Here is a 23,089-nt window from a genome sequence, read left to right as displayed (position 1 = left end):
ACTATTAATAGAGACTCGTGAACAATTAGTGTTGCGAACTTTTATTTATTACGATCACTACGTTTCAATTGTAGTTAGAAAATAAATAAATAGATACAACAGAAGGCCATTTCTGTTTCACTCTCAATCCCTCATCTCTCGGGATGACGCGCATCGCTCTCTCGGCTCAATCTTCTTTTATCCTCTCGAGCTTGTATGTAAAAAGCAGCATCCTCAGCCTGGCTTCCTCTTTGCGATAGTGAGCCTCCTCTAATTTAATCCTGGCCTCCTCTTTCAACATGGCGGCGATATCGACCTTCATCTGCGCCTCCGATAGGGCCAGTCCGTGCAGTTCCTCCTCCCTGTGAAGGGACCTCTTCGTTTTACGAGGCTGCTCGTGAAGGACCGAAGGGGACACGAACGTTTGCGTTGCGTTCGATTTGAAGATCAGGCGACTTCTCTCCGGCGTGCTCTCTTTGTCCAGGCGCTCGACGATGGGCGAATTCAAACCGTTGGAAGATTTGTCGCAGAAATCGCCCACCGGGACGTGTGACGGTAAACTTAAATCGATCTTCGAAACACCCGTCGAATCTGAGGTGACGGAAAAAAGTACATTGATGATGGTGTATTTACGGTGTTCGCGTTGGCAACCTGATCAATTTAAGGGAGCATTCTACTGTGACACGCGATTTCTTTGAACTTTTTTCAGGACTTTCTTTATTCCGACCAGGCGTGGCAGATCAGGTATAAGTCAAGAAAAAAGTTGAAAAAATCGCATATCACAATACAATACCCCCTTGAGTCTAATCTCGAGATTGGAACTTTTATGTGTTCACTGTTTCTACTAGCTGGTGCTGCATAGTTGTTAGGAATCAGCTGATGTATGCTTTTACTTGCGCGAGTACTTTCACGATGCTTTTTTTTCGGAAATAAGATGACCCACGCGAATTGCTGAGTTGATAATGGAGATGGTGTTTCCTTCGCGACGCACACCTCGATGCGAATACCCACCGCGATAACGCGAGTACAGCACGTTCGTGACATACGCGCGATTCGCAGAGGAGATATTGTCTCGACGGTAGCGATAATTTTGGACAAAAGCGCGATGGTGGTGTGACTATAATAAAAGAAAAAATTGTCAACTTCTTTTGTATCTTAATTAACAGGGAAACATTGAGGTGTGACTTTTGGGATTCACCCCCACCCGCCACTGTTCCTCTCAATTCCTCAGACGAGGTCGTGCGTAATGTTAAAAAGAAATAAGTTTCATGAAGGTGGCTTAGATTATAGCAAATGCTACGTAACATAAATATAACACGAACTATTTAGTAATATTTCGAGCAAATAGATTCAAGAGCATTTTTACTTGAGGAATAATTTATACTCCGCTCTTGCAAATAAATCGTGATGCATGTGGTTAATAATTGCACATCCCAGCCACGAGAAGAGAAGAAGGAAGAAGGAGGAACGAAGAGAAAGGATAACCTGAATCTTTACAGTTATTCTCCTCTGTCGAGGTGTCTTTCAAAGGCTTCAGCGTGCAAACGCTTTGCAAAGTAAATGGTTCCGACTCCTTCGGCTCGAATACGACGTTCGGGGGCAATCCTACAGTGCCAGTAGACAATGGAGCGTCCGACACGGAGTTCCTGTTCTCCCAGATTTTCGACCGCGCATGATCCTTGGACAACTGGCAGAAACTCTTTGAAATACTTCTGAAGGGAAACGAAAGATCGAATATACTTTGAGATGACAATCTCATTTGTATTTTATTAACAATGGAAGACGAATTAAAAATTCCTATCAGAATGAAGAGTATCTGATATTATAATTCACTGATGCGTAAACTAGAGTGTCTGTGTTCGTGTGGAGTGATAAAAAAAATATTCCCATCGTAGTTGAAACTGAAAGCATAAGTTTTTATGCGATTTGATGAGTTTCATGGGTTTTTATGCGTTTCAGCAATTTTTATAGGTATGTAAATAGAATGAAAAATATTTAAGGCGCATGCAATAATTGAAATATTCATTGTCAATAATATAATACACATATATGAACGCGTATATACGCACGTGTGCGTAAGTACAGCTATAAAAACTCGAGCGCGTGATATTCAAATTGCGCGCGCCAGAGGTCGAACTCACAAATTCAAATTCCCTTGGCTTAAGAGGGTATTTTACTTTAAAAATCGATTTTTTACATTTTCTTAAAGAATATTGTTTAAAAAATCAGCAAAGCCCTATGTCTGAACTGTTAAAATTATCAAAGTTATAGGTGTTTGAACGATGCGGCGACGCGCGTTGCGACGAGTGATATCGAAAACTTTAAACGCGTTTTTCTTAAAACCATGTTTTCTGAATGGTTACCATAATATCTTCAAGTCTACTTGACGGATTCATAATCATGTTTTTCTTAGTTTTTTAGTCTGAGAAAGGTACGAAAAATATGAAAAAATCGATAGTCAAGCTTCTAGGTGCCGCCATTATTTTAATAGTCGATTTTTTTTTTTTTAGTTTGGCACCGGCTATAGCCAAACTCGTTCTAATTAAGAGTCGCTTTGTTTTTTTATTTCCAATAAACAGAATAGTCAAAATTACGGTAACCGTGGGAATACTTTTTAAACGAATGCCTTCACACGTTTGCACTGCCACAAATTTGAATTGTTTCTCTCTACAAAAATTTGTAAACATAACTGACACATGGATAAATATATGAACAAAAGTTTGGCGAAAACAATTATATAGATGCTCCATAAAAAAATACCCAGAATTGTGTAAAAAAGCGCGTTTTAAACTAGAATACCCCTTTAAAAACGAAACACTATCAGTATGCAACACATTTACCACGAAATACCTCTATATTAAACAAACTAACTCTACAAGAAACAAAAGAAATAGGTAAAATAAGCAACCATGCTAATGACTTTCTTTTGCTAATTAATAAAAAGGTTAATACTTCTCGTTCGAAGGACATTGTCGTAAATACTCGACTGTGGCGTTTTATCGCCATGCAATTTCATTTAGGAACACAAATAACCTCGAATGATGCTCACATTTTGAAAACACTGACCGTACAAAAATTAATGTGTGCTTCTTTTAAGACGAAAGAATTTGTCCTCTGACGTGACAGTTTTCACGATTGACGACAATATATGTGACGATATAGGTTATAATTGTACAGTTCATTGCATAAAATAACCTTCTTTACGATAGTTACGAGCACGGCGTAATAGCCGTGGTTACGAGTACTCACCTAAGTTTCTTCTCCTCTCGATTTCGCTTGCAAGCTTTCATGTTCTCCCAGCATCGCCTAAGTTGCACGGCGGACCGTATCCCTTGAGCACCCACCATCGAATTATATTCATTAGCCAGCTGCGACCACGCTGACTTCCGTTTGCACATGGATATGGGGTCAGACTTCTTGTCCTCGATGTCCTCGTACTTGTTTATCAAGTTTATCAAAATCTCCCGCTCCTCGAAGCTGTAGGTTTTCCGCGTACTTTTCAACGACGAAGAAGCCATGTTTTAGCGGGGAAAGAAATGCCAGTCTATCGTCACTATCTTCACCTGTTTCCCCGTTCTGACGCGCGGACAACTTAGCTACAAACTTACTATATAAACTTAAAAGCAAGATCCACCGTATATCGACTACTGTTCCTTTAAATAAATCTATTAATATTTCTATCACGACTCTGCTATATTCCCGCAGGAAAATCGCAGCCCAATTGCGCATTACTGTAGGAGTCGTTGAGTAACTGTATAAAGACTGCAAAAATTGCGCGCTTTTCTTGTGAATTTAAACTGTTACTTCTCACCGCCGTATGTCTTCTATCTTACTTCCTTCTATGCTGAAATTAAACTGATGTACATATAGAAACTTGTTATTTTGTTGAAAATACATTCTTAGTTAATTTAGAGAACTCTTTTTTAGTGAAATATTTAAATTAATTTGAGTCACGTATTGACTCAAAAATTCATTGCATCCGTCATGCATAATGTCGCTTGTAATAAAGGACCGTTTGCCGTTGCTGAAATTGGCGGCAGAGAAAACAAAATGTAGTTCCCCTGTTTGATTCGCAGCTGGCGCCAGAGGGAGACAGTTTTAATGGCAGTGCGTTCAAAATACAACAAAACATGCACACGATATCGCGAAGAAAGTACGGGAAACGGTGAATCGGGTGACAGTGTGGAATTCGGAGTAATTGTAAAATGAAACGGCATGTTTCATCTGATGCGACTCCTTAGCGGACTTCTTTTCATGGTTCTCACGATACCGCTGAGCAATGGTGCGGACAGCACGTACGAGATCGACTGTGGTAACCTACGAATGGGACAATACATCTGCCCTCATCCCGATTATGATTTCATAGACCTGAAAACGCAGCAGCCCAAGGGGTGCACCAAGGAGAACAAAGCCAAGGGTGAGTAACGTTTCTCTTTCCATTTACCACCTGCCGCGAACTGGACATACTTGTGACATAACCTACACTGGAGAACCACTTTCATGTTTTGCAATTTCTTCCTCTCTCTGTTCATCGTCGGACCCTTCATTTCAATCAATTTCCTTCCCGCCTCTTAATAACCGTTGCTCTGCTAAGTTTGGAAATGTAAATCATATAATCGTTGTGTTTTTGTCAGTGTTGTGTCTGGCTGCGGATGGCCTCATTTGTACAGAAACGAAGAATAATACATTCAAGAAGGACATTCCTTGTAAATGGACGTAAGTATATATTAGTATTAGGGAGCTTAGTGAATACGGCTATCTTAACTTTTGGTTTCTTATTACGTCACCGTACAAGTCGTACTTTCTTTATAAGTAGGGATGGGTTTCTGGAAGCGTTGAAACCTTGAAACCCAAGAAAGGTTTGAGTTTCAAAACTTTCGGATCTGAGTTCTGAGAATTTAAAAATTAGGTTCGAACCCATGCCTACTTTATAAGTATATAATGAAAAAAAAGTTATTTTATTGATTGTTACTTAGATTCATTCTTCTTTAATCTTTATTAAACGGAGTCTCAAATTTCCATAGTTTTCACAATTTTCTGTACTTTATACTTTCAAGATACAACTGTGCGCAGAAGTATAAGAAATTCAGTGTTTTTATTTGAAACTTAACATATCGTGGACCAATTCTGAGGTACCTTGCCTTTCTCTCTTCTTTGCAAGTTGCTTTATGTTTATATGCCTACATCGTTCAGGGGAAAGAAATTTCTGCAAAAAGATCGAATTGGAAATATTTGGTCCATGATGTGTTAAATGTATAAGACGATCGTTAAATAAAATTTCCGCTTGTATTGTTTCTCCACAGAAATGGATATTCCTTTGAAACATCGTTGTTACTCTCCATATTTCTCGGCATGTTTGGAGCGGATAGGTTTTACCTAGGGTATCCAGCATTGGGTGTACTTAAGCTGAGTACTTTGGGATTTCTCTTTCTTGGCCAATTTGCCGATATTATACTTATAGCTACACAAATCGTAGGACCTGCGGATGGTTCGCACTATGTGATGTCATATTATGGTGCAGGGATTCATATCATAACGAGTAATAACTTTACGTTCCAAGTGCCATAATATGATTGTTGAAAGAGTTCTAAATGCAAGATATATAATGATTATTCTAAAAATTGTACAGCCCCCGCTTCTATCACAAGCAACGATATGCAATCCTAAAATCGAGTCCTATTTCAGTATACCTGGAAGCAAGTTACTGTGTACGCTATTTTAATGAGCAAACAAAGAACATCTTGTAGATATGTAATTCAACGAAACATTGTATATATAAAGAAGATTTGTTACTGACTTACCTATTGCCACTATAGTCGTGTAATAAATACTTGTTTTTATTTCCAAGTATTTCTTTCGTCCTGGTCCTGCTTTTCCAACAAATCACATAGCGAATGCTACACTCGCATTCAATCCACCTGCTCTGTTTTCTTTCTCATTACTGTGTACGATCTTTCCTTTCGGGAGATCTGGACCGCCGTTGAATACGCATATTTCGAATTGTATTGTAAAACGTGCTCGCCGACGCGTATTCTCACATTCGACTGTATACAACTCTTAATTGAAGTAACAACATAAACTTTATTTACTGGTTGGTAATGCTGACTTCTACGCAGACGTTCGTGAACTGTCAAAAGACACGAAATGACGTTAATCTACCCGTGTTTGCAATCCAATCGTCACTACTTATCATGCATAATTATTATCAAGCACGGATTCGATATAAAAGTGGCGGTACGCATCGCCATGAGAGCCATTCAACTTTCGGAATCCACGAAGTGCGCTCGATTAATCCTTAATAATCAGTTAATATAAATATCAAGTATGAAGATTTCTCTTCTATTTCTATTCCTTCAATTTTTAATCCTAATCGTCGTTAGCCAACCAGTGAACAAACTAATTGTGAGTGTCACGTCACTTTACTCTTCTTTTCACAATATACTGTATCTAAATTATTATTAACTTTATGGTAGAGTCAGAAAGCTCGAATTTCAAAATCATATACACTGCTCAAAGTATCTACTCATGGGTGTTTTCCAAATATTTACTTACATCCAATAATCTAAGATCTATAACATAATATTTCTTTACCACCTCTGGTATTGTATTCTTTCATTCTCAAAACAGAGGTTCTTCAATTATTGTGAGCAGTGTATTTACATTATTCGACATACATGTTTGTAAATGCAAGCTTGCTTATCTACAGGATATTGACAATACAAGTGGAAATATTGTTAACAACCAAGTACGTAGGTGTAGAAGGACTTTGAGGCCTCCAACTCCAACCTGCAGGATCAACCAGTACTTTGATGAAGAGGAGGGGCGCTGTTTGGGTATAGCAGGCGGTGGTAAAGCACTCTTCATAGATAATACAAGGTCATGTGGCACAAATGTGTTGAAGCCACATTGCACCAATCCCAAGTATTACTACGTTTGCAAAAGGAAGAAGCTGATTCTGGTCCAGTGCACCCAGGGCTACCATTTTGAAAACCGTTTACAGAAATGTGTCCACGTTGGCGATCGAGCTCCAACTTCCAACACTGTACAACCGAATGTAGAAATGCCTGAGTCTATCGAAGTACCTGCTTGCCAGGCACCTGGATCGTTTCCAGTGCCAGGCGATTGCACCCTATTCTACACTTGCGAGTCTACCGGCCATCGGTTGTTGCAAAACATCTTCAAGTGCCCACAGGGCATGGTCTTTGATGAGGAAATAGAAATGTGCATCCCTTCGGTTACTTGCATCCAGCTGAAATCCAATTTATTTTTGCCACCATGTACCACTGATGCAGGACGAAATGTAACTGTGCTACCAGATAGGGACGAAACAGGAAAAATTCAGGACTCGATGAGTGAGGAAGATTACTCGGAGGGAAAGAAGAAACCAACGATTTGTGAAACAATTTTCACAGATGGATATACAGAGGAGATTGCTACAACAACGAATAATTATGAGGGCACTGAGACAATGTACGATGAGGAGAAATTCTCGACCACGACTCTTTCTGATACGGAAGCTCTTATACAGCAGACACCTCAGGAATTTGTGGTATTGCCTGATAACTCTGATATGACAACATCCACGGAGGGTCCGGCGGAAACGTCACGTTCTTTACCTGCTATCGCTGCTCTTACAACCGTTACATATTCAACAATGATTAAAGACGACGTCGAGGGTTTGAAAGAGATAAACTCATCTACAGAAATGGCAACAAGTGAATCGTCAGTCGAAACATCTACCGTAGAGGAAGTAACTTCGAGTGAACAAAATGATCCAATTGTAGGGGAAATAGAGATATCAGGTACGACTGAAGGAAATTCATTCACACAAACGGGGATCCGTAAACCATCATTTGAAACATCCATTCTGCAACAGTTTACTTCAAGTGAACAAAATGATCCAATTGTAGGGGAAATCGAAATATCAAGTACGACTGAAGAAACTTCATCTACACAAACAGGGATCCGTGAACCATCATTTGAAACATCCACTCTAGAACAGTTTACTTCGAGTGAACAAAATGATCCAATTGTAGGGCAAATACATATATCAAGTACGACTGAAGAAAGTTCATTCACACAAATGGGAACCAGTGAACCATCAATTGAAACATCCACTCTGGAACAGTTTACTTTAAGTGAACAAAATGATCCAATTGTAGGGCAAATACATATATCAAGTACGACTGAAGAAAGTTCATTCACACAAACAGGGGCCCGTGAACCATCATTCGAAACATCAACTCTCGAGGAGTTCACTTCGAGTGACCAAAATGATCCGATTGTAGGGGAAATAAGAGTATCAAGTACGACTCAAAAAAGTTCATTCACGCAAACAGGAGCCAGTGAACCATCATTCGAAACATCAACTCTCGAGGAGTTCACTTCGAGTGACCAAAATGATCCGATTGTAGGGGAAATAGGAGTATCAAGTACGACTGAAGAAACTTCATCTACACAAACGGGCGTCAGTGAACCATCATTTGAAACATCCACTCTGGAACAGTTTACTTCGAGTGAACTAAATGATCCAATTGTAGGGCAAATACATATATCAAGTACGACTGAAGAAAGTTCATTCACACAAACAGGGGCCAGTGAACCATCATTCGAAACATCAACTCTCGAGGAGTTCACTCCGAGTGACCAAAATGACCAGATTGTAGAGGAAATAAGAGTATCAAGTACGACTCAAAAAAGTTCATTCACACAAACAGGAGCCAGTGAACCATCATTCGAAACATCAACTCTCGAGGAGTTCACTCCGAGTGACCAAAATGATCCGATTGTAGGGGAAATAGGAGTATCAAGTACGACTCAAGAAACTTCATCTACACAAACGGGAACCAGTGGATCGTTGTTGGAAACATCCACTTTGAAAGAATTTATCTCAAATAAAGAATATAAACCAACTGGAGCAGATGAAGGAGTAGTAAATAGTATTGAAGGAGAAACTACAGAACACTTAACCACAGAAACTGAAAGCACCGAAACTACTCCAACAATGTCATCGACTAATTTATTCACTTCTACACATTCCAATTCGAGCAACGAAGATATGACAACCGAATCAACGGTATTGCTGAATGACGCATTTCTGTCTATGGAAGACCTGCCTGATACTAATGATGAGATAACTAAAAGCGACGTTGAAAGTACTACTCACACATTCGTATCTACTGAAAATGCATTTGCCTTAAATGATATGATGACTACGGATGCAACTATCCCCACCAGCGTAGCTGTCCAGCTTTCCTTAGGGACTGATAATATTACCACTGAAAACAATACCGAAATTACAGGTGAAATGTTTGTTCCCACAGAAAGTACACCTACTTCGAATAAAATAGCAACTATCGACGCGAGTGTTTCCAGCAGCAAGAACGATAATATAACAACTGAAGCAAGCGCTGAAAATACGAGTCAGCCGTCTACCCCACAAGTATACAAAATATTAGACACTGTGGTAGAAACAACTACTACATCAATGGAAAGTTCCACGGAATCAGCCGTAACAGATGAATTGCTAGAATCAGGATACATCCAGAATACTTCCCCTGACTTTGCGTTCTCGACAAGTACTGAAGCAGCAAGTCTATCTAGTACAGTATCTGTAGAAAGTTTTGACAACAAGATCAACGAACTTGTGGGTAATATGGAGGAATTTAGGTATATTTCTACAGCAACGCCAGATATTGCATCATCGTCAGAAGCAGAGTTAATGAACGATATTTCGTCTGATACTCCTCCAGATGTAGAAGCATATAATAAAACCGTGGGCCAAATCGTGCAATTTATGAATGATATCACGTTAGCGTTAAATGCTGCATTGTCGACAGAAACAACGGTGTTAAAGGATGATGAATCTTCTAGTACTGCTATGCCAGATATAGGAGCACTTAATGAAACCGTGGGCGCAATACAGCAACTTATGAATAATTTCTCCTCGACAGTAAACAGTATAGCATCACTAGAACCAGAAGTTCGAGCAAAATATAACAAAGAAAATAAGGCGCTGCCAATTTACATACCAATTTACGATTACACGAAGAAAGGAGGTAATATCGACAATGATGATAAAAATATCTTAGCAAATGTATGTGCTATGTTGACTACAAGTCCAGTTGAAAATACAACTGAAACTGATGCAGCAGCTACAAGAGAATTAAGTAATAAGACTGAAACCCAAGATTTGTTAAACATTGACACTATGTCGAAGCCTAAAAGTAATGTGAGTACAGAAACGGCGATACCGTCTCAGACGACACTGTTAAGGCAAAATGAGAGTGCTGTAAAAGTGACAGACCCGAGGAGAACGATATCAAAGCATATTGTATTACCCCTAACGTCATCAGTATTAAATATCACGGATAAATTCGAGCGCCGTTTGCATGACATTTTGCGCAATCTATCTAAACGTAAAATTCGCTCATAAAACCCGCAAATGAATATTATAAAATTTCTCTGAATTAACGACGTGAGAATTCTATAAATGATGCGAGGATAGAAATAAGTAAATTATATATATCTAAAAATATCATAAATATATGTATATATTTGTTCATGTACAGATTGTTTAGTCTGAGGTAGTCTAACACGCGTTCCCGAAAATTTTATCTAACTATTATGCAATAAATATCTCAGATATTGGTTCCAGCAATTGTGCCATGTCCTATAATTCACTAACATTATGTACCTTCTTTATCCTGTTCATTTACTAAAGTATAATATACACCCCCTTTCTTTATTAATTCTGCGTGGGTACCCATCTGAAAGAATGAGTTATAAAAATAAATATTTAATAGTAAAATATTGTTAAAACCCGAATATTCACCTCGACGATAACTCCACGCTGCAAGACGACAATTATGTCAGCAGCTTTGACCGTGCTAAGTCTGTGAGCAATTACTAAGACCGTCCTCCCCCGTGTAGCACCCTCCAGTGCTTTTTGAACAATTCTTTCACTTTCATAATCTAACGCGCTAAAGACAGTTGCACAAAATTATGGAAACTGCTTTGGATACTTTAAAAAATAAGCTATGAAGCATGTTACTTTACCTTGTAGCTTCATCCAAAATTAAAATCGACGGTCTCTTGAGCAGAGCTCTCGCGATGGCGATGCGTTGTTTTTGTCCCCCAGAGAGCTGCGTTCCCCTTTCGCCAACCTGCGTTTCGTACTTATTTGGAAATTTCATGATAAATTCATGGGCATTTGCTTCTTTCGCGGCTTCAATGACCTAATGACATCAAACGTTACCAGAAAATTTATATTATAAGACACATAACCTCTTTCGGTTACAAAACAGCGCTCACATCTTCGTCCGTAGCATCTTGTTTCCCGTATCGTATGTTTTCCGTAATGTTTGTAGCAAATAAAATAGGTTCTTGATCTATATACCCTAAAACGTTACCGCGAAGGTAACCAGCATTAAGCGACTTGAGATCTTTTCCATCAATCGTAATTGATCCTGCGTCGACATCATAAAACCTGCAATATGTATTTTGTCACAGTCGATGAAAAAATTCTTTGTTCAGAAAAAACGTGGAATAGTTACCTTTCTAACAATACAGCTATTGTAGATTTACCATTGCCACTAGATCCAACAATAGCTACCGTTTTCCCGGCTGGAATGTGTAAGTTAAAATTCTTTAAAACGACGTGGTTTGGTCTGGTAGGGTAGCCAAACTTTACGTTCTTAAAAGTTATATTTCCTGCGAGGGATTGGTCCCTAATAATTTCACCGCTGGTCATCATAGGGGAAGGTGGCATGTCCAAATACTTTTATAACAAATAATACTATAATAGTTAATAGTACTATTAATAATAATAGTTTGTAGAGTCGAATGCATACCTCGAACACTCGAGCCCCTGCACTAATACCTCTGACATAGGTTCCAAATAATAATGACAACTGTGATAAAGACTTTTGTATAGTCTGTGTGGCCATTAAAAAGGCCATTAGGTTTCCTGGAGACAGTTGTCCAGTAGAGAGTAGATGTCCACCGCAGTATAATGTACTGAGTAAAATACTATTGAGAAACAGGTTCGTTCCTCCTTGGAACAAACCAATTCCAAAACCCAATTTTCCATATAACGCAGACCCCAATTCAACCTCTTTAGAAAACATTTCTATTTCTTTATCTTCTGCTGCAAACGCCTTCACCTACAGAAACAATGTATTATAAATCGTCGAGAGAAATTTAGTAGCTCAGAGAAAGAATTTGCGATACAAAAAATTTTCTTATCATTTACTGTAGTACCGTTCTGATATTCTGTATAGCTTCCTCGCAAACCGCCATAGATTTGGCAAGTTGATTCTGTGCCGTTAATGACATTTGTCGCAAACTTCTTCCAAGTAACGAACCAATGCAAACTATAGTCGGTATAGATAACATCATTGCAGCGGTCAGTTGCGGCGAAATCATTATTACGGAAACTGTGCACCCAGCAATTTGTGTGATGCTTCTTAAGCCTTGTGATATGCACGTTTTGAAGGTGCTTTTGAAATCTTGAATATCGCTGGTCAAACGACTTATTATTTCGCCGCTTCGATTTTTGTCAAAGAACGTGATATCTTGCATGATAATTGATCTAAATAAATCTTGCCGCAAACTCATCGCTATCCTTTCACCCACGTGAGAGAGCATACAGATGTACACAAATGTGAAAAATGCCTGGGAACAAAGCTTGCCGTAAATCCTTAGAATTATTCAATCTTAGTTCGTATAAAGTATTTCACAAGAAAATGAAAAATTTTGCTCCATTTATCTCGCCGATAATTACGTACTTGTGCAATATACATACGTGCCAATGCAAATGCAGGCTTTGTAAGTTGCAGGAGCACATGCTTCGCAGTATCGTCTCCTCTATTTTGACAGACCGTTGTTAATATGTTTATAACATCACCCACGCATTGCGGTATCCAAATATTTAATACAGCAACCGCCATTGCGCTCTGAATATGATAAATAAAAGTATATAAAATACCACATAAAGTGCAGCATCACAAGTATATACGTGTCTCAAATATACTTACTGATAGAGCTATTAATAATTGCCATAGATATTGGTACAAATATTCTAAAAACTTTTTCCATTTAAACTCTAATTCTTTCTGTTCGCTTTTAATATCGTTTGACACCTTAAGTGCTTTGCATTCTACAACACAGCTACGTGATTTCAGTATACACCCTGTTACTATGCCTAAGCCCCCGAAACCAAATTTTAGAACAGACGGGAGGATCTTCAGTTTGGTAGTCCCGTTGGCTAAGCATTCTTTGGCGTTAGAATTAAACTGCCTCTTTGGTATGTTAAACGGTTTGCCCCGTTGTCTTAAAACAAGTGTTAACAAAGAATTCCTACAAAGGAAAGGTGTATTATTATCATATTAAATATACATGCTGATTCTTGATAAATCTGCCGTTATGAACATGTCGAACAAATGGTTCGTTACTGTCAACTGTGGACAGTACCTTGGATTAATATAGGGCTTAAATAACACTGTTCTTAGTATAGACATTTCTGCAAAATAATATTTAATATTTTGATTGTTATTTTACTATATGCACCTACTCTGGAATACACGTTACTGTCTATGACGGGTTAGTTGCGTTTTAACCATCCTACTTAAATAAATTACGTTTTACTATTTCTGCCAATTATTAAGAACATTGTTATTATATAGTGTATACGTCTATGAGACGAATAGTGGAATGAGATTACACGAAGGTTAGCTAATAATACTGAACCAAGGGCAGCGCCATATCTAAATGCCCACGGTAATCTTATTTCTGCGATTGATCGCTAGATAGCACCCACTGTGCCGTGCCGGTTAACGTTCTTTTCTCTTTTTTAATTTGTTCATTAGAAACGCGGGTAGAAATAAGGGCGTTTCGAGTGGTGGAAAATGCTGATTGCCAGGCTTAAATTGAAAGGGAGAAATTGATTCTATTAGACAAGGAGCCTTCGCCCCTGCGAGTTTAGATTCGATTATTTCGTATTAATACTTTCAACGAACATTCTTTTAACGAATAAAGAACTACGAATACGTGCTAATTTGTAAGAAGTTCATTTGTAATAATTCATGAGTATTTCTATGGTGTAAATGCATTGCTTGATGTAGTTAGAGGAATCTTCTTTACAGAATTAATTGTTAATTAACAATAAAAAAAGTAGTAGAACTATTGAATGAATTCAGTATCAGTAACGAGAGAAATGGTATATATTTTTCACATTTAATTTCAACTACGAACGTATGTCGAATCTGTTGTTTATTCTACTATTTTGTTTCACCGTGCTTTATATTGTGTTATTATATGTTTATTATGAGTTATTCGTATTTTATTTGGATTCGTGAAAAAAATGGCGCCAATATTTGAATCTTATATGCGCGACCAGATTAATAGACGAGGATAGAGAAAGTTATATGATTCTGAGTTAGAGAAAGAAGCATATAATTCTTCTCTCGTGAATAAGTTGAAATGTATAAGTATAAATGAAAATTTGAATTCTATTTAAATTCTATTAAAAAACCATTTAACCACTTGCGTAAAAAATAAATTGGCATTCATCGAGTTTAACCGATCTCACAGACATTTTCACGAATTTTCTAAACTGCCTAAATCTTTCTCCTCTTTTTCCGGCAATAATTTGTTAAAAATTACTATTTACTTTCCACGTAACATTATATTATAGCAGTATACTTTGGCACACTAAAGGACGGCTGTAACAAACAAAAATCGTAACGTACGCACATATCACATTTTTTACCAAGTAGGTATAGCACCAAAGTACCGCGTGCATAGCTCGTCATTCCAGCTCAATTGGTTAACGAACAGATAATTGTAATTGCAAATTGTTCGAGGTTCGATAGACGACAATAGATAGGGAATAGCTGTATAGTGAGTGTATAACATCAAGGTCTCGTGTCATTGCCAGACTCGCGGAGCACTTGAGCAAGTGCTTAATACTACCCTCCCCTCGGGTGTATTCAAGGCGGGGGCGAGCATTTCAGGGCTCGAACGTAATAGCCGCACAGGCAATTAAACGTGGCAAATACATAAATACACGTTATTAACTTTGCGTACAAAGAGGCTCGCCTGGACGATTAGGCCTTTCAACGCTCAACTGTTCACCCTAAATCTCCTCCTTCGCCGCGACGAGCCGCAATCTCGGTGCTTTTTCATACAGGCCGATGCATTACCATCCTGATCAAAGCACCCGTGGTCCTAAGTAACGCAGGAGAACAACAGCCCGCCCGTTATTATCCGCAAGAAAAATCTTGCGCTTCAGCTGGGACGAGGCTGAAAAGTGGCTCGTTACGGGGCTAAGATCCGAGGAGGCTTTTGATTTCAGTAGCCAGTAGTGTCCTCGGTGGATGAAACCGACGCGCCTGACTCGCGAGTAAGTATCTTTTTCGCTATTCAACGTTCTTCGTACGTGGCGAATCCTCGAATTTGAAATCCAATTTTCTCTTCGTACTCGAAGTCGATCCTCCTCCAAGGTTGAAATTTAGGGGAGGATGAATTCTTTCCGCGGTGCAATATTCATGGTGGAAGGAGGAAATTTCCATTTTGGGGAGAAAAGAGTTCGTTGGACAAAATTTGTTTGAATTAGGATTTTTCCTAATTATTGCTTTCCATGGAGCAATATTTATTTTTGACAAGTGTTTCAGAATTGTAGATACAAACCTGACTGGTTTCCACATACAAAATATAGAAATTCGAAATTCATATTTTTCAACAATTATGAGTTCATATTTTTTTTTAGATGAATACTAATTTCATGTACAGATACAGTTAAGATCGATAGCTCGAATCTTTGGAATAGGTCTTTGCTAAAAAGCTAAATATCTCAGAAACGATTTTTTTTTCAACAGAGCTCCATTGGCCAGGGAAGTTTCTACATATATGTCTGAAACATCCCTTACAATAGAACTGAATATTCTAACAGCAGAAGTTACTTCACTACTGAAGTAACGTGAAATTATTTTATCGGAGAAGACAGGGGTGCGAGATCACTCTACTCAGAGTAATTAAAGGGTTGCGTTTCTGGGAAATTCAGTAAAACGAACTAATGCATAAGGGAAATTCAGCACCTCAGAAATTCAAAAAAAATCTGAAACTTTGCAGAAATGTAGCTGAAATGTAGATGATGCTAATACTGTATTTATTTTCTGATTCAGCAATAAAACGGTTCTAAGAGTAAAAACACCCCGATTTTCAGATTTTTTGAATTTTCGAGTTGCCGAACTTCCCTCAAAATTATCAATGCAGATAATACAATACAATTTCTATGAAATTTCAAACACGAAATTTTTTTCAACCCTCCGCTGAAGAAACATTGCAAGCACCTATTCCATAGTTGCCTCCTTGGAACTCGACGAAATGTTCCTAATATCGAATCAACAAGTCCCCCCGTAACGATCAGTGCAGATAGCGTTGTAAAGCAGCGCGCGAGATCCCATTCGTTTATCCTCCATCTTTAACGAACCGCGGTTGGAACAGCGGCGGCCTTAGCGGCAGTGTTAAAACTGTTTCCTCGAAAAGCCATCGAGGCCCGAGGTCAGCCTCTTAACCTAGATTCCCAGGTATGCAAGAAGACACTTGCTCGGCCGTGTACGTGTGCACGCCTGGCTCGCTTATCGCGACACGCGAGATCCCGGAACTTGCCCTCTAAACTGCAAAGCACACGGAGATTTCGGGAAAGAAGAAGCGCCCGTTCCAAAAGTGTGTACGTGCGCGGAGGGTGTGGGGAGAGGTTGTAGAAGGGAAACAGAGGTTCGACGTTATAAGCGCGATAACTACGACCACGTCTGCCCGTGATACGGTGGCAAAAGAATGGTCCAAATGAAGCCTCCTAAATTTCAACACCCTCTTCGCCGTCAGCCAGCTCCATTCTCTCTCCAACCTCAACTTCCCTTTGTCTCCTTCCTCCTTTTTTCCTCCCTCGTCCTCTCCTTCCTCCCTGTCGCTCTCTCTATAGAGGCAACAGAGGTTCCTCTCGATCGGTCGCCTCCTCCTCCCTCACCTCCACACCCTCCGACACCGCCACTCCTCTCTGTCTCTGTCGCGGCGCCCCCATGCCCCCGCAATCAGCCGACAGAGTCGAGTCGCGGCGGGCACGTACCCTCATCCGTGAAACACGCGGTGCAAGTGCCGGGGTGGCGATGACGCAAAGTCAGCGCGGGCCAATGGACTGGCCTGGCGGTGGGAAGGTGTTCGACGGGCCACGATTGGGCGTGGCCGGCGACGAAAAGGGGGTGCCACCGACGCCACCGACGCTGCCGACGTAGACGCCGCGTGGGGGTATGCCGAAGTGTGCCCCGGGGTGTAATATCATACCGCTAGGTGGATAAATAGACGCATGAAACTAGTAGGAACGAGTGGACGACGGGCGGGAGTTGGAAGGGAGGACGTAACGAACGGAACAGCGGAGAAAGAGGCCCGAGGAGGGTGGCGTAGGAGGGATTGGACGGGGGTGAGTTGACTGGGTGGCAGCGGTTGCCGGAGATGCCTGGCTAAAAGAGTAACCGGAGGACGACGGACATCGCCGCGCCACGGGGACGAGCAACCGAGAAGGATGGAGATATAGAGGCGAGGGGGTTGGGGAGCGCAGGATGAGAGAGGAGATGCAGAGGAGGAAATGAGGAAAGGGTCGTGCACCGAGCGGGTGAGGGTTACTCAAGGGGGTTAGAAGGGAAGACGGAGACGCGGGGGGAGAGCGTGTCGGGGAACAGGACGAGGGATGCCAGTGGCGGGGAGCGGGGCCGAGGGGAAATTGGGTGGCTACGCGATGCGAGGGAGACTAGACTAGAACAAATAGTGGTTGTAGCCATCCTCAGCTTCTGAGGTATTTTCCACTCGTGCGAGTTGTACGCATCCAGGGAGCCCAAGCGGACCCGGTTCGCTCACGGCGAACGATGGAACGTTTGTATGCACAGGCCGTGTTGTGGCTTTTGTCGGGGATCATAGTGGTGGTGTCACGTCGTTGGCAAACGTCGAAACCCTCTCCCACCTCCCCTCCACCCGCTGCAACTCTCGGGCACATATCTGTACGGGGGCGTAAATGAGTTCCGTTTACCTTTCTTTAATATTAGTTTTGCGAGAGATGGTTTACTGTGGTCTTCACCTATGGCTGACTTATCGTGTCTGGATCCACTTGCATGCTGAGAGAAAATGTGTCGCGCTGTCGATGAATCTTCGGACTTGGTTGAAAAATTTTGTGTACTGAATGAGGAAGGGGTCAAACGAGTCGTCTAAGTTCAAAAATTCTTCTTTCTCTCAGCTTTGTGGTTGATCTACTTTATTTTTGCTACCGAAGACACGCTGAATACGTACTTCTGACTTTGCAACTTTCCCTAAAATAGCAGTATATAATGGCCTGCATGTGTCAGCCTTCTCTGCTGATTTCTCAGCAGTCAAAAATCAGAACTCAGCAGTCTTTTCTCCTCCATCATCTTCATTCTACTCCCTTTCCAAATTCATAGTGTCTCACAACGGAACATCCCAAACCCGGAAATTCAAAAAATTCTAAAACTTTGCGAATATGTAGGGAATTACCTCGTGATTACAACGTAATTTTTGTTTGCTGGCCGAATTCACTCTAAGGGGGTGTAAATTGACCCCTAAAAATCCGGTTATTTTCCGATTTTGTGTTATAACTCGTGAACTGTAAAATAATTTTTTACCAAATGACAGATCTAATTAAAAAAAGTAACTTGTATCTTGAAACTTTTTTCTCTCTCTTACAGTTCGCGAGTTATAACACAAAATCGGAAAATAGCCACATTGTCAGGGGTAAATTTCACCCACTTAGAGTGAATTTGGGCAGCAAACAAAAATTGCGTTGTAATCAGTAGGAAATCCCCTATACATTCACAAAGTTTCAGTATCTTTTGAATTTTCGGGTTCGGGATCTTCCCTTGTCAGAACACGAATCTGCACCCTTAAGTGTTTCATCTTGTCATCCAATCAAAATTCACTTCTTTAGTAACAAAAATCAGGGATGAATATCCATAGTGAATCACACCAAGGACATTTTCACCGCTAATATTCCCTTCAGTCTTCTGAACCACTCAGAAATTTCCCTAATTGCCTCGAGCAGTAGATCAACTTACATTATCAACAAAATTGTATGATCGCGAATAGAATGCTGCAAAGCAATCGAATAAAATTTGTTGCGAAAAAAGAAATCGGACTGCAAGATGGGAATCGATCGGAAGAGGTTTCGGCCAACTCGTAGTCATCATCGATAGACAGTATCGTGCTTACGGCTAGTCGATGCCGTCTCGCATGCGATTTTGCAGAATGCTGAGCACAGTGTGTAGCGAAACAGGATGTTGTCAGCTGAAATTAAATTTTCCTGCTGGAGCGGCGGGTCGCTCGGCAACCTGATATTGTGGGCGTTAAGCTGCGTACACAGCAACGACGACAGACGAGGGTGACGCCACACTACCGCGAAACGCTCCACGACATTCACTTTGCGCGCTCGCAAATTCTCCCATCCTCCTATCACGGGTAGAAAGAAAGATAACATCATTGCGCCTTTTCGATATCGAGGTGCCCTTCTCAAAAACGCGCCGTCTAGCTGAAAATGTAGGTACTTACAAATAGATCAGGGCCGGCGTCAGTTGTGTGGAATTCCAAATTTTTATTTTTGGTTTCGCGCCCAAACCAAATTACCATTTTTTGTTTTTGGTTTAAAATTTGAATTCTGTAGTTGATACTCCCCCCGCTCCTCCAACTACACACTCGGAAAAAATTTGCTGCGCTGACACTGAATTAAATACTGCTTAGGGATCGTCTGCATTACGATTTTTTACCATTGCCTTTTTTCAACTTCATTGCAAAATTTTATCCTCGAAATGTTCGGGTGAATTTTTATAGAAATTCTAAAAGTATTTATCCGCCCTTACTTCTTTTAAGATAAACGAAATTCTTTCGGCTATAGGGATCCTTGAAGCTGCGCTGAATGATAACTAAATGGAAGTATGTTTCCTCGCGACTACATCTTAATTATAAGTTACTCGTTCGGGATGAATTGTTTTACCTGGGACAAGCACTAGAATCCGTTGCAATTCACTCTAATATCCGCCAAGACTACATACACAATTAACTATCGATTAAGCGAGGCTCAGCGTAAAGTAATATAATTAAGAAGTTTCTATTAGCCTGTGTATGCGACTGCTTATCTATATCATCGTTCCCAGCAAGATAGGACGTTATCTTCCTCCTTTTCCTGTCGCTTTTCGCGTCCTTTGGTCGCTCCTTTGTCCCTTCTTTCAACAGTCCTTCCGCCCCTCTCCCCTGATACAATCAACTTCAAGGGTGTACAAGAAACGAGGTAGCCATTTATCCGCTACCCCAAAGAGTAACCAACCAGGGAAAGTCCAAGAAAACTGAGTGCTTCACCATTGTCCTGACTTTTTACGAAAACGAGCTCTACGAAGAAATCTAGCGTAGTAGAAATTGGATACTATATATAAATCTTTCTTGAATTTGCAAAGTTCTTGGGTCCCTTAATTTAATACATTCGATGACAGAAGCAGTAAAACTTTTTATCATTGATGCAAAAAAAATTGATTCCAAGCTCTGCTAGAATTTATAAAAGTAACACATCGAAAATAAAAATATATGTACTTGTACCTATTAGGGTAAAGTAGCCAAATATGAGACACATTTCTTAAAAACGTCATAGCTCTTGACTGAGGACAGTTTTATTAAAATTTGATACACGTTTTAAAAGTAGAATGTGTATTCTTTAGCAACCTACTGGAAAGTACTATAACAAAAATTCGGTTTCTTCATAATAAAATAAAAACGAAAGTCATTCAAATACGCAGATAAAAAAAATGGGATCCTAATTCATATTCTCTTATGACCCAGTTTGTTTTTTCCAGAAATTCATTTTTTCTTTCTTTTTTTTTATAAACTCATCCACCACGTCCATCGTAACACTTTATACGTACACTTAACCCATTGTTCACCTATCACATCTAAAGAATAAAGACCTGCGCAAAACAAGCATTCTATATCATAATTTTCTTTCTTAATCAATTTCATCATTCAGAACAATTTCTTCTTCACTCTCATCAGTAGAACTTTCACGGTATATAACATGATAACTACTAAGTAGCTTCGAAGTTAAGTCTTCGTCATTTAATGATATACAACTAGTAAGTCTTAAACTCCATTGCAAGCACTATACAACAGTATTTGTGAAAATCACTTACGACTTTAGAGGTATTTGTAATTTAATCCAACCACTTCATAAACTTTCTGCAACGTATTTCAGAAATATGTGCCTGCTCAAAACGCTCAATTGATTACAATGCCACTGTGCGGACAAAATAATTAACACACGGTTAGTTAGTAAAGAAATAGCATCGCTATGACATTCAAGAATTCTGTAACGGAGATAAGCTGGGGTCTCGTATTAGGAGAGGACGTCGTATTCGGCTACTTTACCCTACACGATTTTATGAACAGTTATCATGGAATGTTTTCGTTTTGTGCTTTTATACTTCACCCCACTTGGTTTTTGGGAGCAAGTGATCCTCCGTAGGTGCAGCAGCTTTGAAGCGAGCGTGGCTGGATGTGGTGACAGTAGACAGACAGAGTTTGCCTGGCGTTGGTCCGATTTAAAGTTCATAACCGGGGTGGAGTTTATCGGTCGCCCCTGAAAATCCGATTACAAGAACAGATTTATTTTGACTGGAGAGCACGTGACCCAACAAAAACGTGCCGACCCTTAATCTGTCTCTCTTTTATTCGAATCGCAATGCAACACCTGCCCTGCGATTGAACAGATGCGTTTACCGCAACAGATTATAGTGCTCGCTTATAAAAGGACCTGTCACGTCGCTCGATATATAGAGTCACTTTATTACTTTTCGTAATGTATTCAGAGGCACGAGCCCTTTTTCTTCTATGCGCGTCGCTTAATTCTTCATCGCATCAGCCACTAATTAAACTTCACTTATAATTAGTGCATCGTATCAGGTATTTATTTCCTTCTGACGAGTGGATCATTCTTTTCTTCCTCGTGTCCTAATGAACTGTAAAGGTGCGAATCCACGATGAGATTTTACGTGAGACTTTTCCCATCGCGAGAAAAAATCTCAGCAATAATTAAATGTAAATAATGGAAAAATCTCATGAGAGTCTAATCTCACGAAACTAATGACGAAATAATTAAAAGAGAATTAAATAATTGTCTCATGAAATTAAAGTCTCACGTGACACACGATTTTTTTGTCACATCGTGGATTGGCACCTTAAGAATTTCAAGTTGCATATTTGCAGTAGAATTGCTATTATTCTGAAATGCAGCGATGATCAGAAAGAATTTGATTCAGAGTTCAGTTTAACCTTTTAGCGCCGGACGTATCACATATGATACATTCTCGGTATAAGGGAATTTTCCCTATGAAAATCGAACAAATTTGCTGTTCGCACCAGATTAGTACATGTTTAGAGAAGTTTCGCTTATCGAAGAAAGATGGACCTACCTGGACCCTATATATTTATTTGTTTTATGAATTTAACCCCTGAAAAAAAATATAAAAATTCAGACTATTTTTAACTACAAGAAAGCGGGATATTTTTCCTTCAACGAGATCTAGATGCCGGCGCTAAAGGGTTAACAAGAAAATACTGTACCTCAAACTCTACCTTAATCGAGGATGTATTCCAAAATAATTAAACAGTCGCATTAAATAATAATTGAATTAAATTCAATACCAACTCACCCTACCTCGGCTGCAATATTTTCAATTTGAATCTAACCATTTCTAATCTCAACTACCATATCCAGCAGATCTCAGCTTTCGATTGCTGAGATTGCTCCATTCCAACATTTCCATGGTCCTCCGTATTCGTCATTTCAGTGACCAGAAAATATTCCCCCGTAATGATTATTGCTTTTGCCGCCCCAAAATATTTGGTAAACAGGGTAGGTGTGCCACGTAAATACCATGCATTGTGCCCCTGAATACGTTTATCATTTGGCACGTATGGGTGGCGCGTTGTCATTTGTTTGTGATGGCTTAACGGCTGACTTATGACGCTGATGGCACCGTTCGAAACCGGCGATTTTTGCGGCTCTATC

At 39.9% G+C, this 23,089-nt stretch overlaps 4 protein-coding genes across 4 annotated transcripts; 2 read left to right on the top strand and 2 right to left on the bottom strand.

Annotated features, from left to right (window-relative positions):
* Nucleotides 1-38: 38 nt before the first annotated feature.
* Nucleotides 39-3,872, bottom strand: LOC143376310 (uncharacterized). Its single transcript, XM_076826475.1, has 3 exons — nucleotides 3,229-3,872; nucleotides 1,465-1,691; nucleotides 39-570 (listed from the first exon to the last, which is right to left on the bottom strand). The coding sequence occupies exons 1-3, from the start codon at nucleotides 3,495-3,497 to the stop codon at nucleotides 167-169; spliced, it is 900 nt and encodes a 299-aa protein (XP_076682590.1). The 5' UTR covers nucleotides 3,498-3,872; the 3' UTR covers nucleotides 39-166.
* Nucleotides 3,873-4,040: 168 nt separating this feature from the next.
* Nucleotides 4,041-5,819, top strand: Bisc (TM2 domain-containing protein 1 biscotti). The gene is made up of 3 exons (XM_076826469.1): nucleotides 4,041-4,396; nucleotides 4,614-4,695; nucleotides 5,283-5,819. Exons 1-3 carry the CDS (start codon nucleotides 4,195-4,197, stop codon nucleotides 5,545-5,547), a joined length of 549 nt encoding a protein of 182 aa, XP_076682584.1. The 5' UTR covers nucleotides 4,041-4,194; the 3' UTR covers nucleotides 5,548-5,819.
* Nucleotides 5,820-5,954: 135 nt separating this feature from the next.
* On the top strand, nucleotides 5,955-10,639 carry LOC143376303 (uncharacterized). Its single transcript, XM_076826462.1, has 2 exons — nucleotides 5,955-6,381; nucleotides 6,686-10,639. Exons 1-2 carry the CDS (start codon nucleotides 6,304-6,306, stop codon nucleotides 10,412-10,414), a joined length of 3,807 nt encoding a protein of 1,268 aa, XP_076682577.1. The 5' UTR covers nucleotides 5,955-6,303; the 3' UTR covers nucleotides 10,415-10,639.
* Nucleotides 10,498-13,744, bottom strand: LOC143376305 (mitochondrial potassium channel ATP-binding subunit). The gene is made up of 10 exons (XM_076826468.1): nucleotides 13,453-13,744; nucleotides 13,017-13,338; nucleotides 12,768-12,935; nucleotides 12,241-12,654; nucleotides 11,832-12,143; nucleotides 11,535-11,758; nucleotides 11,293-11,467; nucleotides 11,038-11,216; nucleotides 10,814-10,961; nucleotides 10,498-10,748 (listed from the first exon to the last, which is right to left on the bottom strand). Exons 1-10 carry the CDS (start codon nucleotides 13,497-13,499, stop codon nucleotides 10,668-10,670), a joined length of 2,070 nt encoding a protein of 689 aa, XP_076682583.1. The 5' UTR covers nucleotides 13,500-13,744; the 3' UTR covers nucleotides 10,498-10,667.
* Nucleotides 13,745-23,089: the final 9,345 nt, after the last annotated feature.

The sequence above is a fragment of the Andrena cerasifolii genome, chromosome 14 (assembly GCF_050908995.1).
Source record: "Andrena cerasifolii isolate SP2316 chromosome 14, iyAndCera1_principal, whole genome shotgun sequence".
Taxonomy (NCBI): Eukaryota; Metazoa; Arthropoda; class Insecta; order Hymenoptera; family Andrenidae; genus Andrena; species Andrena cerasifolii.
Note: the sequence above shows the minus strand (reverse complement) of the source record. Positions and strands in the feature narration are given on the sequence as shown.

Excerpts from the sequence above, each read along its gene's own strand:
- LOC143376310 (XM_076826475.1), bottom strand. The coding sequence starts at position 3,497 with ATGGCTTCTTCGTCGTTGAAAAGTACGCGGAAAACCTACAGCTTCGAG. Across the intron at positions 1,692-3,228 it reads CGAGAGGAGAAGAAACTTAG|AAGTATTTCAAAGAGTTTCT; the intron begins GTGAGTACTCGT and ends GTTTCCCTTCAG. Across the intron at positions 571-1,464 it reads GAATAACTGTAAAGATTCAG|ATTCGACGGGTGTTTCGAAG; the intron begins GTTATCCTTTCT and ends CCGTCACCTCAG.
- Bisc (XM_076826469.1), top strand. The coding sequence starts at position 4,195 with ATGTTTCATCTGATGCGACTCCTTAGCGGACTTCTTTTCATGGTTCTC. Across the intron at positions 4,397-4,613 it reads CAAGGAGAACAAAGCCAAGG|TGTTGTGTCTGGCTGCGGAT; the intron begins GTGAGTAACGTT and ends TGTTTTTGTCAG. Across the intron at positions 4,696-5,282 it reads GACATTCCTTGTAAATGGAC|AAATGGATATTCCTTTGAAA; the intron begins GTAAGTATATAT and ends GTTTCTCCACAG.
- LOC143376303 (XM_076826462.1), top strand. The coding sequence starts at position 6,304 with ATGAAGATTTCTCTTCTATTTCTATTCCTTCAATTTTTAATCCTAATC. Across the intron at positions 6,382-6,685 it reads AACCAGTGAACAAACTAATT|GATATTGACAATACAAGTGG; the intron begins GTGAGTGTCACG and ends GCTTATCTACAG.
- LOC143376305 (XM_076826468.1), bottom strand. The coding sequence starts at position 13,499 with ATGTCTATACTAAGAACAGTGTTATTTAAGCCCTATATTAATCCAAG. Across the intron at positions 12,936-13,016 it reads AATTATTAATAGCTCTATCA|AGCGCAATGGCGGTTGCTGT; the intron begins GTAAGTATATTT and ends TATCATATTCAG. Across the intron at positions 11,468-11,534 it reads ATAGCTGTATTGTTAGAAAG|GTTTTATGATGTCGACGCAG; the intron begins GTAACTATTCCA and ends TACATATTGCAG.